Source organism: Plecotus auritus (assembly GCF_963455305.1).
Source record: "Plecotus auritus genome assembly, chromosome: 6".
Lineage (NCBI taxonomy): Eukaryota > Metazoa > Chordata > Mammalia > Chiroptera > Vespertilionidae > Plecotus > Plecotus auritus.
The window spans coordinates 70708037-70725031 of NC_137773.1; the positions used below are offsets into that span (position 1 = coordinate 70708037).

The following is a 16995-nucleotide window of genomic DNA, read 5'->3' on the forward strand; positions in this document are numbered from 1 at the left end:
CTCTGTCTAGGTCCTCTGTGGCTGAGTTGCATAAAGAGTGTATCTAATATTGACTGAATTCAATCCCAGGCACGCTTGCAAGTATTCCACCTGTATTATTTCATTTATACACCCAGCAAGGCGTTAAGGTGGCCATTCTTATTCCCCCCCCCCCTTTTTTTTTTTTCAGAAGAGGAAACTGGGGCACAGCCATGTTAACTTTCACGACTTCACAGGGGCATAGGGAAGGGGCGCCAAGATTCAAACCTGCAGTCAGACTCCCGCGTCTGCCAACGTAACCGTCGCCCTCTTCTGTCCCACCGTCCGTACACTCTTCTGTCAGGCCGAGTCACAGGCTTCATGTCCTATTTGTGGCAAAACGAAGAATACGCTTTGGCTCACGCAGCAGGTGCGGATGGAGGCCCTCGTTCCACTGGCTCAAGGCTCTGCTCTGGGCGCGCGGGTGGGAGCTGGACGGGTCCTGTCTCCTAGGCAACAACGGAGCCCAGGCGGCCGAGGCGCACCCCTCCCGCAGGAGCCAGAGCGCTGATGTCATTTCCTCCATCTGGACGGTTGCCCCAGCGACGCGTGGGGCCGTTAGGAGGTGTTGGGTACCCGAGAGACCTGGCAGTAGGGAAGTCACTTCCTTCCGGAGACGCTGTTTCCTAGCAACCGCCAGCCACCTCCGTTTTTAGCCCCGCCCCCTTGCTCATTCCAGTTCCCAGTCTCGGAGACGCCAGGCCCAGGCCTTGGGAAGAGGCACCTCCCCGAGTCAAGTCGCTCGGTCCTCGGGGTCACGGAAAGCCCTCGGCAGGAGTGGGTACAGGACGTGGGACTTGGTGGTGGGAGAGTCGGGGAGTCGCGGAGGAACGGGCGGAGACAGCGCTCGGATGTGCACGGGCAGGCGAGTGTCCGGCGCTGGCGGGCGGCGCGGAGGGCGGCGGGCGGCACTTGCGCGCCACCTGGCCGCCCTGAGCGGTCCCCAGGCGAGGCTGCGGGTGCCCCGGACCGGCCTGGGCTCCGAGTGTGAGAAACGCTCACGGGCCCATTTGTACACGCACTTGAATGCAGCCCACCGCGGGGCTCCTTTTTTCTGACCCTATTAACACTTTGGAAGAGGGAACAGTGGCTTGAAAAAAATGTCTCTATTTGCAGGCTAGCCTTATGATCTTTCTCTTTCCCTAGCACTGCAAGCTTCTTTTATTTTCCTTCTGGTGGTGTTATCTTTATCTTTTTTTATGCAGGTAATCCTCTTGGAAGCCTTTTAAATAAGTACGACTGTTTTGTTGGCAATGTTATAATTTTTCAATGCAAGAGAGGTGAGAAATAATATTTGTAGTTTAGTTGGCAACATTTTATCCTGTTAATCTACTGGAGGCCCGGTGCACGAAATTCGTGCGCTGTGGGGACCCCTCAACTGGGGAGGGGGTCCTCAGCCTGGCCTGTGCCCTCTCACAGTCCAGGAGCCCTCAGGGGATGTCCACCTGAGCTTAGGCCCAGGAGCGGGACTAAGCTGGCAGTATCCCTAGCCCTGCCCCAGATGCAGAAGAGGCTCACCCCACCACCACTGCACTCGCCAGCCATGGCTCACTGACCACCCGGGGGCAGCTCCTGCATTGAGCATCTGCCCCCTGGTGGTCTGTGTGCATCATAAACCGGTTGTTCTGCCATTTGGTCAATTTGCATATTAGCCTTTTATTATATAGGATTACATTCATTTATTGGCTCGTCTTTAAAATATTGTGACAAAATTATTTTAAGATAACTTCAATTTGAATATTTTTTTAAAGCAAACTTGTTATGAAGATTTGCTACACCTTTACAAGAACTCTACGTTAAGTGTAGATGTACCTCAATGTTTACATGGTGCTTTTCTTGCTTTTGTTTGGCTTTGGGGGGCACTAAGTGTAATATTAGAAACTCTCAAGCATGCAAAAATGTCTAATTTGGTTGTTTTAATATTTCAGCCACCATCAGAGGTTGAATTATTACTGTTGTTTACTAAACATTTTATAAAGGTAACGATCCCATACACTATGTCTGGTGAAGTTTTTAGCACAACTTTGGCATATACAAAGAGTCCAAAAGTCACCAAAAGAACTACTTTCCAGGTAAGTTATTTGAAATGATTTTATAAGTAAACACTGTGTTAGGAACATTTTATTTGAACTAATGTTTGGAAGAGTCCTATATAAAGCTGGAGTAAGACTTACATCGCTTTTAAAATGTTGCAGATGGTTGTGTTTGGGCTGTGGTATTACAAACCATTCTATGTGTTTAAGATTACTAAACTAGCCTGAATGATAGGTTCTTACTAACTTAAAAGTTAAATTAATTTTTTAAAGTTGAATAGCAACTTTAAATTGTATTTTCATATACATGTTTTTTGGTTTTTCCCTCTTGTAACATAACAACATTGAAGTTTTCTCTGTCCAGTCATCACAGTTTTGAACTCAGCCTCTAAAGTTGCAGTGTTGATTACACCCATTACTGCAATCTTCAGAAACAAAAGCTCTTTAAAAGTACCAGTTTCTTCCAAGATGCCAGTTTATAATAAATCCTGCCTGAGTCTCCTCAATTACCTTATTTGATAGTCTGTCTCCTCTAATTTGACTATAAGCTCCGTGAGGAGAGGAACCTTATCTGTAATGTTCTGCACTGAGTCTGGGGACTTGGGTTCCTGGCATAGGTTGGCTTTCAGTGAATATTATTAGATGAATAAAACCTGAGTTTGAAAGCAATCATTAAGCAAGCACTTTTTGTTTAAATAATTAATTCTAAATATGATACCTCATATTTGGGTGGAAATTGATTTTAATTCTTTTATTTCAGGATGAGCTAATAAAAGCAATTACAGCTCGATCAGCCAGACAAAGGAGCTCTGAATACTCAGATGACTTTGATAGTGATGAGATTGGTATGAATGAACATGGAACAGTAAACCACTTTTCTTCTTTTTGTTTTCTTAGTTATAGTTAGCTCATTCCTCAAAAAAAATTATGCTAAAATTATATTTATGAATTCACTAGGTTTAGATTTCCAACTTTATATTGAGTAAAAAGTCACTCTTAATTTTGTTTCTGAATGTGAATATGAAAATATAAATTAACTGTCAGTAGGTTTGCAGTAAAAGGATGCTTGTCAGTGGTAAACTAAGTTCATCTTTAAGATCAACTCTATGAGCCCCTACAGTGAATTAATAACTAGGGGACATAGAACTAAACTTCCATGCATATCAAAATCACTTTTATAATGCTTTTTATAAATCAGATTTTTTTGGCTGTAATAGGGGCTCAGTTTTCAGTACTGGTATTATTTAATTTGGTTTCTTTTGATTATATAAAAATATTAACATTTAGATGTAAACATACAGAATTCTAAACTTGAAATTCAGTGTTTTATGCATTAAGATTCAGTGAAAAATGCTTATGATTAAATGACTCATTTATTTCATCATTGCCATATAGTTAACATTTTGTGTTATTATTCTCATAGTAAAATCTAATGAAGTTGTTTACATACAAACGTTTTACAGTTCAAAATCTAAGTATCTCATGGCCATCTGTTATTTTGAGAAAATTTTGGATGATTTTTCTCAGGGCAAGGACAAAGCTTGCCACCACTATTCACACTTGATAAGTATGTTTTGAATAAATTAATGAAATTGAAACTTGTATTTTATAAATGCCAATAAAAACTGCCTAAGTTTATTTGTAATCTTTAAGACAATCTTTTGATTAATGTAATCTTCCAAACTTTAAGATATACTACTGAAGACATTTTTTCCTTCTGTTTTTCAGTTTCCTTAGGTGATTTTTCTGACACCTCCATAGATGAAAATTCACTTAAGAAAACAATAAATGATTTCCAGGTATCAGATGATGAAGAAAATAATTCTCCTAAACTGTCTTTTTTGAAAACCAAGATATCAAATAGTGACCCAATGAAAGAGGAGCCAAGCCTCTCTAATAAAAAAGATGAGGAAATGGTGCCTGGGAATTGTGAAGACAGGGTTGTAAATCCCTTATCTAAGTCTCAAAATGAAGACCAGGAAACTGAAAAAGAGAAACTTCAAATGAAGCCTAAACCCAGAATTCTTCCAATCAAAAACACATCTTCAGGTAATTTGTTAGACCATTATAACTGCATTTCTTGAAAAATCTTATTTTAAGATAACCAGGCACAAAATGCCTTCATATTTAAGAGGGGAAAATAATCAGACTTAACTTTTCAATTTTACAGACATAAATAAAAATAATAGAACCATGGAGGAAACCCATAATTTGGATGTCCAGTGGTATATTTAGTGTAGCATCTTTGCTGGTGCCTTATAGAAGGCTGAAGTACCTTCACTCATCCACCGCTGTGCCTCCGGATGCTACTGGGTCCAGCCTTGCCTCAGTCTATGACTTTAATTTTGCTTTTAGGGATGAAACTGCAATGGAATCCTTTCTAATCCATCTCATACTCCAGAGATTGAAGTTATAGCAGCACTGGAACTAGTCCTTAAAAATCATTCCCATGCCACCATTTGCCAGAATATGGTTTGGCATTTATATAGTTGAAGGAAGAGAGTTTTGTTGTTTTTGCTGTTAAGCCTCCTGTTAGAAAGAGGATTCTCCATTTAGTTTCTCTATTCCCTAGGAAAAATCCCCTGAAACTCAATGTTCTGAGAGTAAATTCCTGGTGTGATCTGTAATTACAGTAGTTTCTCCATAATTCCACTGAACTCCAGGCACAGTGGACCAAAGATGGAGTGAGCAGAACCAGCCCCTCTGAGGTCCCCTAGGCCACCACACGGAAACATGGGCATGGAAAGTTAAGGGTTTTGTGTCCTATGGTCTTCTTTCTTTTCTGTTTTATAGGAAAAATAGTACTTGATGTTAACTGGCATAAAATTCTCTTTCCTTTCTATCAACCTTAAATATTATACTGGTAAATTACATTTTTTACAGAGTAGTTATCACTGATAACATTAGTTTGACATGCTTGACATGTATTAGGGAGCCACTCCTTATCTCCGCCCCCCCACCCCCACCTCACACACACACACACACACACACACACACACACACAATTCTATTAAGTGATGCTTCGATATGGGGGAACAGAGAGAACAATCTAGGATGACTCTTGGAATCTGGATTGAACATTTAGGATGTAGCTAAAATTGGCAATAAAGCATTTACATGGGTACCAACTGGTATGGTTGTAGAATCTTCTAGCAGCATTCATAAGTCCATTTATAGGCAGAAAGGAGGAAGGTATTAATTAGTCTAGTTTTGAAAAATGAATATATGAACAGGTAAAATTTAGGCAAAAATTAATATAAAAATTTTGTTACCATGTTTTGAGGGCTGAAAGTATACCAGCATTAGATTATTATTTTAAACCTAGAAGTAATTGAAATAGTAACTGAGCTATTTTAATGACTGCACGAGAAGTTTCATGAACTCAAAGAACAACTCAAATCATCAAGTTATTTTTTAAAATATATTTTTATTGATTTCAGTAGAGGAAGGGAGAAGGGGAGAGAGATAGAAACATCAATGTTGAGAGAGAATCATTGATTGATTGTCTCCTGCACACCCCCTACTGGGGATTGAGCCCGCAACCTAAGCATGTGCCTTTGACCGGAATCCATTCTGGGACTCTTCAGTCCGCAGGCCGATGCTCTATCCACTGAGCAAACTGGCTAGGGCTCAAATCATAAAGTTCTTCATTGCTTCCTCCTGTGAGAACGAGCACTCCCAGCCCCTGTACCGACATTACCTCCATACCTGTAACAGCTCTCACCTTTGTCTTGTAATTTATTTCTTTAGAATCCACTCCTTTCCCAACCTGTAAAGTCCTTGGACAGGACCGTCACAGTCCTGATTATGAGGTCCAGGGATGTGAGTAACATGTACAGGGCCCAGAATCACAGACTCAATGAAGGTTTGCTAGAGATGAGTCCCACTGTTGTATAGGGCATGGCTTTATTTTGTTTTTAGTAGTTTTTTAATGCAATGAGAATTCACAACGTTGAGGAGCTAACTTCTCACAAAACTAAAGTTACTTCCAGGATGGCAGCCATTTTTAAAAATTTGGATTATGAATTGTCGCTTCTCTCTGCTCACTGGAGCTCTGTGTACAAAAGGGCCATGGGCTTCCTCTGGACTCTCTGGGACAGACAGCCAGGTGCATGGGCACAGGAGGAAACATGGTGGCACCTGGGGGTGCTGTTGAAGCCATGGTTAGGTTTTGTACACCCACCTTAAAACATTTCATTTTTCAGTAGAAAACAGCAGCAGCCTCGAAGCAGAAAACCACTTCACACCTTCACCTCGGCCAAGGAGCATGTTGAAAAAGCACAGGCTCCAGGAAGAAAAAGATGGGCTGGGAGAAGAGAAAGAAACTGCCCTCCGGGAAGAATTAGAGGCACATCCTGCACCTTCATCCCTCCCGGAGCCGAATGACAGACAGCCAGAAGCTGAGGAAAAAACATTCTCTGAAGACCTTGATCCTGAGGTTAGTACTACTGCTGAACTGCCAAGCTGTGTTCTCCAATTCAGGCCTTGGCATCTAATCATGAGAGAGAAAATTTCTATGCATGTATGTGTGTGTGTTACATGTTTTCTTCAGCAGTTGATATAGACATAATTTTATGTGTTTTTTTTTAATATACTGTATTTCATTGAGTCTGAAACACTATCAATTGTAAGATGTAGCAAAGATACAGCATTATAGCATGTACTGCCATGAGAGAATAAAATTCTGCCAATTAAGCCATAACACAACAGTAATTATAATATGCATCCAATTTCAAAGAAAGTAGAATGTAAAAAAAAAATGTTGCCCTATTGAATCTATGCAATATTGTATAACTTTAATTGTAAGACTTTATATTTGTATTTATGAGTTTTTGCATTATATAATTTGCAGTATTGGTGTAGGAAATGGCCAAACCTGTAGAGAATTTTTATGAGTTTGTTTCAGCCAAACTGACAACAGTGGCCACAAAGCAAAATCTCAACAAATGGAGAACATTTTCTGGAAAATGACACTTTTGCAGCTTATTTTATACGTTAGAATCAAAGGAGGAGACTCAGGAGGGAGAAAGCAAAGCAGGGAAATCTCTGGGACTGGATAAAAAGTAAAATGGAGAGACACATACTTCTTTTACATGGCTGGGTATGGGATAGCTAACAATTAACATTTACAGCACACAGAGATGGTATTCAGGAAACAAGTAACAGTGAGGGGTTCTGTGGCCTCTTGCTTTGGTGAGGTGGGTGTGCCCTGAGGATTGACATTTCCAAGGTATGTTATCTTAGATGCAAAAAGATAATAGGCCCACCTAAGGTAAAGGTTGACCTTTGTCAAGGAAGCCATAGGCTTAGGATGTGACTACCTGCCATGACCTGCTTTTAGTTAGGAATTTTTATGTTCAGACCATCCTATGCAGTTACTTTTGGTCTCTGAGTTTATAGGGCCCACCTCCCCAGAGTTTGTAAGATTTGGTATGTGACCCTTTATTATCCATGCCAACTAAGGACATTATAGCCAGTGTCAGTGTTTTCATTTGGTTTTATTTATTGAATGTTGATGGCACTGTCCTATATTTTCAGGGACATTAAAAAATGGAAGTAAATGTGATCTTTCAGGATTTCATCAAGAAGTTTACTATGTATCATCATTAGGGGAGAACATGTGCCTCCCGTCTTTACACTTCACTATCACTGGCAAACTTCCACCTCACATTTCAGAGGGGATGAGTATGGGGAGAACATTCCTCCTCCGTAATGTGCTTTAGCAGATCAGGGAAATGGAACTACATGGTGCCTGGCTAACTTCCATTAAGAAATTTGTGTTATCATGGCATTCTATCTTTTATTTCTAATATAGAGTTTATAATTTCTATCTTTCTTGTTAAATCTTGATAGGCATTGCTCAGTTTTATTAAACTTTTCAAAGAACCAACTTTAGCTTTGTTAATTTTCTCTATAGTTTGTTTCCAATTTCATTGATTTTCACTCTTTATTATTTCTTTCTTTGGGTTTAATTTGCTTACCTTTAAAATGTGTCCACTGATTTTAAAAGCCTTTTGCATCCTTCCTAATAAAACCATCGAAAGCTATAAATTTCCCTCTGTGCACTGCTTTAGCGGTACCCAACTTTTTGATGCCATTTATTTTCATTTCTTTAAGTCTATTTTTTAATTTCCCTTGTGATCTCTTTTTCTGACCAATTGGTTATTTTGTGCCTAATGATTTTATTTCCAAATATTTGGACCTTCTTTAGATAAATTGTAAATCAATACAAAAGATTTTATTGTAATTTTATCGTGATCAAAGAATATATCTTATATAATTTCAAATTTAAAAAAATGTTAAGATATTTTTATGGCCCAGCCTAAGTGTATCTTGAGAAAGTTCCATTTGCTTTTTCAAAAAAATATGTGTTCTGCAGGTGTTAGATATAATGGTCTATAATTTTATTTTGCTCAAGGTGCCTGGCAGTATCATTCATGTCTTCTCTTTCTCATTCACTTTTATCTAGTTGATTCTCCTAGTACCACCTAAAGGTGTTAAAATATCCAGTTATGCTTGTAAATTTGTCTATACTTCCTTTCAGTTTGCCAGTATTTTATGACTCTGTTATTAGACACATCATACACTTATGTCTTGACCCTATTTCGCATTATGAAATGTTTCTATCTGGTGATAGTCCTTATCTTGCAGTTTGTTTTGTGTGATGTGTCAATTTTTTTATGACGATTGTTCGCTTGGTAAATATTTTTCTATCATTTTTCTTTCAAATTATTTGTGTCTCTTTCTTTGACTCTTTTGTAATAACAGTTGAATGTCGTGTTTTTATCAAGTCTGACAATCCCCTTTTAGTGGTAGTCCATTTATGAGTCCACTAGAGCATTCATAAGTATTTAGTCTATTTACTTTTTTTAAAGATTTCATTTTATTTTAGTCTATTTACTTTAAGTACATAGAGGGCCAATTTGTTACTGTTTGCTTTGTATTTATTTTACCTATTGTTGTTGTTTTAATTGATATTGTTCTTACTGTTCTTCTATAACTCCTTTACTGACCTTTTATAAGAGTCAGTCACATATTTTTTGTTTTCCATTGTAATTCCTCTGTTGCCTTTTTGCCTGTACCTATTTGCATTATATTTTAGTAGTTGCTCTGTAGATTGGATTGCTGTTCTATAAAGAGATGTTTAATTTAGACACACAAATATAATGATTTCATTTAGTGTAAATTTTAGAATTTTGAAGAAAACTGAGGTGCATAAAATCTTAGATATTTGTAAGTAGCTATGTACTTGGTTTTATAATTGCTTTCATTTGGACACTTAGTAATATTTGTTTCAAAGTAAGGATTTTTACCTACTGTCATCTTTATGCTTAGATTGGAGAATTAGAGAAATAGATATCAAATCTTTACCTTAAATACTTATGAGATTTGATTTTAGAGTAGCAGAAATATTGAAAATTGCTAAAAACAAATGTAGAGATATCTGTTAAAGAACTAGAATAGCTCTGTAGTGACCCCTTTTTTGTGTGTGTATGTTTTTGTTTTTTTGTTAATCCTCACCCAAGGATATTTTTTCATTGACTTTTAGGGAGAGTGGAAGAGAGAGGGGAAGACAGAGAGAGAAACATCAATGTGAGAGAAACACATCGATTGGTTGCCTCCTGCACAAGCCCTGACCAGGGCCTGGGCTGGGGAGGAGCTTGCAATCAAAGTATGTGCCCTTGACCGGAATCGAATCCAGGACTCTTTGGTCCGCAAGTTGATGCTCCATCTGCTGAGCCAAATCAGCTAAGGCTGTAGTGACCCCTTTTAATGATCAAGACATGGAGGCTTGAAAGTAAAGCATCTTAGCCTCCACTAGTTTAACAAGCTTTTGGTGTCGCATCAGCAAACTCTTAAAAATGTAGGTGTCAGACTTATGAAATAGTCTTAATAATGCCATTGTCCTCCATAAATCTTGAGAACTGACCTAATGTAATAAGTACTTTTTTATTATTTTTTATTTTAAGCAGGATCCATGGTTAACAAGTTTGTCATTGTCATCCTTTAAAGAAAGTTTTGGAGATTTCCTTTCACCAGGATCTGGGGAAAAAACATCTATAAAAGGTGATTATATCAAATTATTGTATCTTATTTTATCTGTGAACTCAATTGCTTATATTTGTAAAAGAAATAATGCACAGGTGGGCAAAAGTAGGTTTACAGTTATAATATAAATAAATAATATAATAATAAGTAATAATGCAAAAATAAACTGCCTTTAGTGCCGCCTTGGTATCAGAGGCAACACTGCATCTTAGTGGGAATAAAACTCTTTAGAGGGTGGCTTTACTCTGTGTGGTGGACTATACTAGAGTGACATGCATTCTTGGTTCTCCCTGCACCTATACAATTTTACATCTGCACTACTAAGAATTGTAGTAGCATAGGTATGTGTGTCTCCCACTTGCAAAGCCCCTTGTTACAGCTAAGAAACAGGATTTTGAAGACAATTGATATTGCCATCTGACTTACTTGGTTTATAGATCAACAAGCGCTTTTGGTGTGTCTTTGGTATAGGGTAGTTATTCCATTCTGTTTACTCATTTTCTAAGCGTTTGGTACGTCAGATGTTTTAGTAGGTTGAGTAACAATTTTCTCTTTTGTAGATCACTGGAAAAAAAGTTTATTCAAGTTGAATATGATAGTTTTCTGCATATTTTATTTTGCAAGAAAAAGGGATTAATGACATCTAGTGGAAAGCAAATGAATCTCTTATCCACCTTATTAATTTACAAGGGAGTTTTAGTGCTATTACTCTGTCTCAAAATAGATCAGAATGAAGAATTCACCGAAAACCATCATTCCTTGAAATCAGACAAAAATGAAGATAATTCACTTTTGATAGACTTTGTTACTTCCTCACTTGAGAAATCCAAGGAAGGGCAAGTGACTTCTGATGACCTTGAAGAAAACAAGGAGAAAGATAAGTTGGTAATGAATGATGATTTAACAGTTGACCCACCACTATCTCAGCAGAATTTAAGATCTACCAGTGTAACTGAATCTGCAAAGGTATTAATATAAAATTATACCTTTTATATCTTAAAGCTCAAAATACAACTGTATTTTGTTTTCCATGTTTGATACTTCTGAATTATCTGTGGAAAACTCATCTTTGATTATGGTATTATCAAGTGGTTCTTAATTCAATAGAATTTTAACTTCAGGGAAGTTAAATATAATAGTGAATATAATAAAACTTATTTTTCATTAAAATTATCAGAAGTATATGATAATATACTTTTAAATATATCAGAAATACGTACACATAAGTGGATAGGTTTCTATAGGTCTTCATTTAAAAATGCAGCCATCTGGAACAATTGCCAAGGTTTTAATTAGTGAAAATTATTTCTTTGGATATCATCTTTAAACATTTTACAAATTTTTAATGAAAATCTTTAAGAAGAAATGTTTATCAACATCCATGCGTGTTAAAATGGATGGACAGGGTCATTATCAGAAACATTTTATTATAACCTTGAGAACCAAATCTGGTGTGTAGGATTATTTGTCCCTATGCTGCATTGCACCAGACTGTGGTACTTCTAAAATTTATGGCATAGCAATTTTAGTCTGCATTTCTCCTGAATTTAGTCTTTATCACTTACTAGAGGCCCGGTGCACGAAATTCGTGCACGGAGGAGGGGGGTGTCCCTCAGCCCAGCCTGCACCCTCTCTAATCTGGGATCCCTCTCACAATCCAGGACTGCTGGCTCCCAACTGTTCGCCTGCCTGCCTTCCTGATTGCCCCTAACTGTTTCTGCCTGCCAGCCTGATCACCCCCTAACCACCCCCTTGCCAGCCTGATTGATGCCTAACTGCTCCCCTGCCAGCCTGTTTCCCCCTAACTGCCCTCCCCTGCAGGCCTGGTCCCCCCCCCCCAACTGCTCTCCCCTGAAGGCCTGGGTCCCTCCCAACTGCCTTTCCCTGCAGGCCTGGTCACCCCCAACTTCCCTCCTCTGCTGGCTTGGTCACCCCTAACTGCCCTCGCCTGTAGGCCTGGTCCCTCCCAACTGCCCTCCCCCACTGGCCTGATCGCCCACAACTGCCCTCCCTTGCAGACCTGGTCCCTCCCAACTGCCCTACCCTGCTGGCCATCTTGTGGTGGCCATCTTGTGTCCACATGGGGGCAGGATCTTTGACCACATGGGGGCAGCCATCTTGTGTGTTGGAGTGATGATCAATCTGCATATTACTCTTTTATTATATAAGGATTAGATAGGATAGAGGCCTGGTGCATGGGTGGGGGCCAGCTGGTTTGCCCTGAAGAGTGTCCTGAATCAGGGTGGGGGTTCCCTTGGGGCATGGGGCGGCCTGGGCGAGGGGCCTGTGGTGGTTTGCAGGCTGGCCACGCCCCCAAGCGGAGGCCCTGGTATCTGGGGTTTATTTATCTTCTACAATTGAAACTTTTTAGCCTGGAGCGGAGCCAAGCCTTCTGCTTGCTCCCTGGCGGCAGCCATTTATTTGGGGATTTATGTATCTTCTATAATTGAAACTTTGTAGCCTTAAGCGGAGGCCTGGGCCGGCCAGGGTGTGCGGAAAGCTTGGCTTCCTCCATCAGTGGGGGCAACCCTAGCCTCCTGCTCTTTCCAGCTCTGTGGCTGCCACCATTTCTTTTTGGATTAATGTATCTTCTATCATTGAAACTTTGTAGCCTTGAGTGGAGGCCTAGGCCAGCAAGGGCAGGTGGAAAGCTTGGCTTCCTCCATTGCCGGGGAAACCCAAGCCTCCCTCCTGCTCTCTGTGGCCATAGCCATCTTGGCTGGGTTTATTTGCATATTCGCTCCTGATTGGCTTGTGGGCGTGACTTGTGTGTGTAGTGGAGTGATGGTTAATTTTCATATTACTCTTTTACTATATAGGATAGCTGCAGTTGACTGGTGGCTATGTATATTTGTTATTTGGGAAAGATTACAGTGCTAGCTAAAAACCTGTGCTTGAATAGGACTTTATTATAATACAGACTATTAGCTTTTTATTAAAATGTATAGAGAAGGTTCATTAAGCCTTGTTTCAGATATATTGTCCTTAACCACTTCCCTTAGGAATAAAGACAAATGCCAAATTAGGGATATGTTTACATCTGTAATGCTAGCAACTCATCTGTCTGTGTAGAGTAGAGAAGTTATTCCTAAAAAGGAAGAAGGGTATTCATTTCTGTTAGAAATGTCTAACAGAAGTAATTCTAAATGAAAACAGGTAATTTACATATGACAAGATCAAACATATTTCTTTTCATTGAATCTATCCTTAGCTTTATTCTTACTTGCTACTGAGTGATCTTTCTTATTTGGGAATCAAATGCTCTCCTGCTAAGGTCTCTTTGTTGGATTCTCAACATAAGAATACATGCGAACTCACTATTCCCTAAGGATTTCCCGGGATTCTTCTTGGACCACATATTCCTCCTCTCGCCCCGGTGTTCCCTGGGCTTCAGCAGCATTCATCTTTCTCTGTTTCTCAGCATTACCAAACTCTCCCTTCTTAGGCTCTTGGCACTGCTATTCCTTCTTTCTACAGACCTTCAGCTGGCTCCTTTCTACTGTTCATTTTTCTTAGCTCTGATGTCGAGCCCTCAGAGAGGCCCTCCCTTTCCTCTGCTCCAGTCACTCTGTCACTGGACTCTTTCATGAGTCACCTTTGTTTATCTTTTTACTAGTGGCCCAGTGCACAGATTTGTGCACATTGAAAGGAAATTAATTAGAAGAAAGATTCGTGCAGTAATTACATTACTGCAAAAAATTACATGCCAAAATAGTATATATAATACAGTATTATAAAATTAAAATACAAAATATTTTTTTTAATATTTTATTGATTTTTTACAGAGAGGAAGGGAGGGAGAGGGATAGAGAGTTAGAAACATCGACGAGAGAGAAACATCGATCAGCTGCCTCCTGCACACCTCCTACTGGGGATGTGCCTGCAACCAAGGTACATGCCCCTGACCGGAATCAAACCTGGGACCCTTGAGTCCGCAGGCTGACACTCTATCCACTGAGCCAAACCAGTTAGGGCTAAAATACAAAATATTTTAATATCACTATTTGCCCTTTCTCTATAATAGAAGTGTCAGAAATGAAAGAAAATTAGTAAAATATATATGAAAATAATATTTAAATTGATTAATAAACAATAACAACATGATATGATATAAAAATAACAAATCATGATATAAAAACAACAAAAACATGATATAAAAACAACATTGGTATAAACAATTACTGATAAATTGATTAAACTTATCTAATATCTCCTTGTATACCACATTAAGAGTAAAAACACTTTCAGAGTGCTTGACTAATTTCCCTTGTGATGAAGTATTTACAACTTTAATGTCACACGCTCTTCGAACTTGGGAGAAAGCAACATATAACTGACCATGTCCGAAAACGGGTTCAGGAAGGAATATTCCTACTCTGTCTAGAGCTTGTCCTTGTGATTTATTAATAGTCATCGCAAATGCTGTCATCATAGGAAAATCTTTGAATTAATTTAAATGGGAGGCCAGTGTCAGACAGGGACAAATCAATTCTTGGAATCAGAACAACCTCTCCTTCTGCAGATCCTGTTAATACTTCAGCCTCGATTATGTTAGGTCGCAATCTTGTGATAATAAATCTAGTACCATTACAAAGACCCCATTTACTATTAAGATTTCTCAGTAGCATGATGAGTGCACCTACTTTCAATTTTAATTTATGACATGGCATTCCCGAAGGAGCAATACTATTAAGAAATTCGATGGAAAATTTTCCTTTTTGGCATCATCCGTTGAATCAATGGAATCATCACTCAAATAGTTGTGAAAATCTCCATCAAGTATATCCAAAATTTCTTCATTTATGAACGTGCTCATTTTTAGGACAAAGAACTGCACATTTAGGTATATTTTTAATATAAATAATATTTTAATATAAATAATATTAAGATACACTATTTTCAAAGGTAGCTTCAATAATAGATTTGTTACAAATCATTTCATGGGGGATTTCAATAACATCTATTCCTAAATGAAAACTGCCATCAAGTTTGCCATCTCCAAGTTTTACTAACCATTCGCTGTAAGCAGAATCCTCTGATCTCATATCTGTTTTCAGAGATAACTGTCTGAAACATCCTCAAACACTACAGTACTTTAAACTTGTTTGTACTATGGCATAGCATGCAGCACAACACTGAGACATTGTCGAAAATCCCCTCCGAGAAGGAGAACTTTCCCACCAAATGCCACATTCAAATTCATAATTTCTCTTAGTAATCTATCTATGGCATTTATAGCATGACTGGATGCATGGTGCATTCATCAATAATGAGAAGTTGGGCATATGTATCGCACATGCGCGAGTCAACGTTTATTTTTAAATTGGCAGTGTGCATCATATGTACTGGACGGTTGGATGGTTGGACAGACGTATGGTCAGTCACTTAGCCTTTTATATAGATAGATTGTCAACTCTCTCTAAAATGTAACATCCTTTGTTTCCAGTGAGTACTTGACACCCTGTAGAAATTTAAGAAACATTTGTTTACTACTGACAGTTTGACTTCTGAGCCTCACTGTGCTAGTTATGGGAAGTAATCCAACTATGCCTTTTCTGTTTAATAGAAAACAACTGAAGATAGAAATAAGAAGAGTAAACAATCAGCAAATAATAGAGCATCCAGTGCCTCTGGCAGGTAACCAAGTTCTCATCATCTCTTATTTATGGGTTTACATTACATAAAGCTAGTTTTAATTGAACGTCTGTAAAGTAAATTGCACTTGTTGTTACTTGATTTTCTCTTAAGTCCCATTTCATGAGATAAAGGGAGTAGTTTCTTCATGATATAAACACCTAGTTTAGTGGTCGGCAAACTGCGGCTCGCGAGCCACATGTGGCTCTTTGGCCCCTTGAGTGTGGCTCTTCCACAAAATACCACAGCCTGGGCGAGTCTCTTTTGAAGAAGTGGTGTTAGAAGTTTAAGTTTAAAAAATTTGGCTCTCAAAAGAAATTTCAATCGTTGTACTTTTAATATTTGGCTCTGTTGACTAATGAGTTTGCCGACTACTGCCCTAGTTGGTTAGGATTCTCCATACTCCACATTCCTTCTAGGATAGAGTTTCTCCTGATTTTCCTGAGACAGTAGATATAAAGTGGTAATAAAGCTGAGGTCCTGCATTATATTTCTGTTAAGTTTTTTTTTTTCTAAAACATGAAAAATTATACTAAAATTGAGGTTCTATGGACTAAGTTGTTAAACGCCGATGATGGTGATAATGAACACTAACTCATAAATGCTAATCAAACCTTCGGAATCTTTTAAATTATCATTAATCAAATGATCGTTAATCAACTAGAATAGGGGTCAGCATGCTGTCTCTGTAAGTTGCCACTTGGTACATTTGTTGTGCTTTGTGGGCCGTCCAGCCTGAGTTGTAACTCCCCAGTTCTGCTGCAGAGGCCAGGAAGCAGCCACAGACAATATGTAAATGAATGAATGTAGCTGTGACTTGGTCATCTTCTTTACCAAAACAGATGATCACTTTTTTTACCGAAACAGACAATGGGCCAGATTTTCCCACCAACCCCTGAAATAGAGGATACCATTCTAACTTTATATTTAGAATAGTTTATGTAACAAAGTAACACAAGAAACTGTTAAAACCTACTTTAATAATATTGGGGTTTTTTTTTCAGGTAACTTGTGATACAGTACATTGTTAAAAATGTGATACAGAACATTGTTAAAAATGTTCTCATTGCAAATACCTAAAAAGAGCAGTCACTTTGAAGCTCTATAACTGGAAGTTATAAAATTTAAAATATGTTGAATGGGTCTCTGTATAATAAGAAAAGACCATACATGATATTCAAATCAATTATAATTTATTAAGTTAGAATATAGTTTTCAAATGTATTAGTTGCAAATTCTAACATATCTTTTTCAATGAAGT

At 38.5% G+C, this 16995-nt stretch overlaps 1 protein-coding gene across 10 annotated transcripts in view; it reads left to right on the plus strand.

Annotated features, from left to right (window-relative positions):
* Positions 1 to 666: 666 nt before the first annotated feature.
* The window catches only part of MAP9 (microtubule associated protein 9), a 36991-nt gene continuing 20662 nt past the window's right edge, over positions 667 to 16995 (plus strand). For 5 of the 10 annotated variants that reach the window (XR_013960921.1, XR_013960922.1, XM_080674732.1 and 2 more), the window contains exons 1-8: positions 667 to 883; positions 1947 to 2090; positions 2812 to 2896; positions 3780 to 4100; positions 6257 to 6489; positions 10022 to 10118; positions 10825 to 11066; positions 15667 to 15737. Coding sequence is in view for 8 of the 10 variants with exons in the window: in XM_080674732.1 (XP_080530858.1) it covers positions 2016 to 2090; positions 2812 to 2896; positions 3780 to 4100; positions 6257 to 6489; positions 10022 to 10118; positions 10825 to 11066; positions 15667 to 15737 (1124 nt within the window). In the remaining 2 variants the exon portion in view is untranslated. The remainder of the gene's footprint in view (positions 884 to 1946; positions 2091 to 2811; positions 2897 to 3779; positions 4101 to 6256; positions 6490 to 10021; positions 10119 to 10824; positions 11067 to 15666; positions 15738 to 16995) is intronic. The other 5 variants (XM_080674736.1, XM_080674737.1, XM_080674738.1 and 2 more) reach the window with 5 other exon arrangements.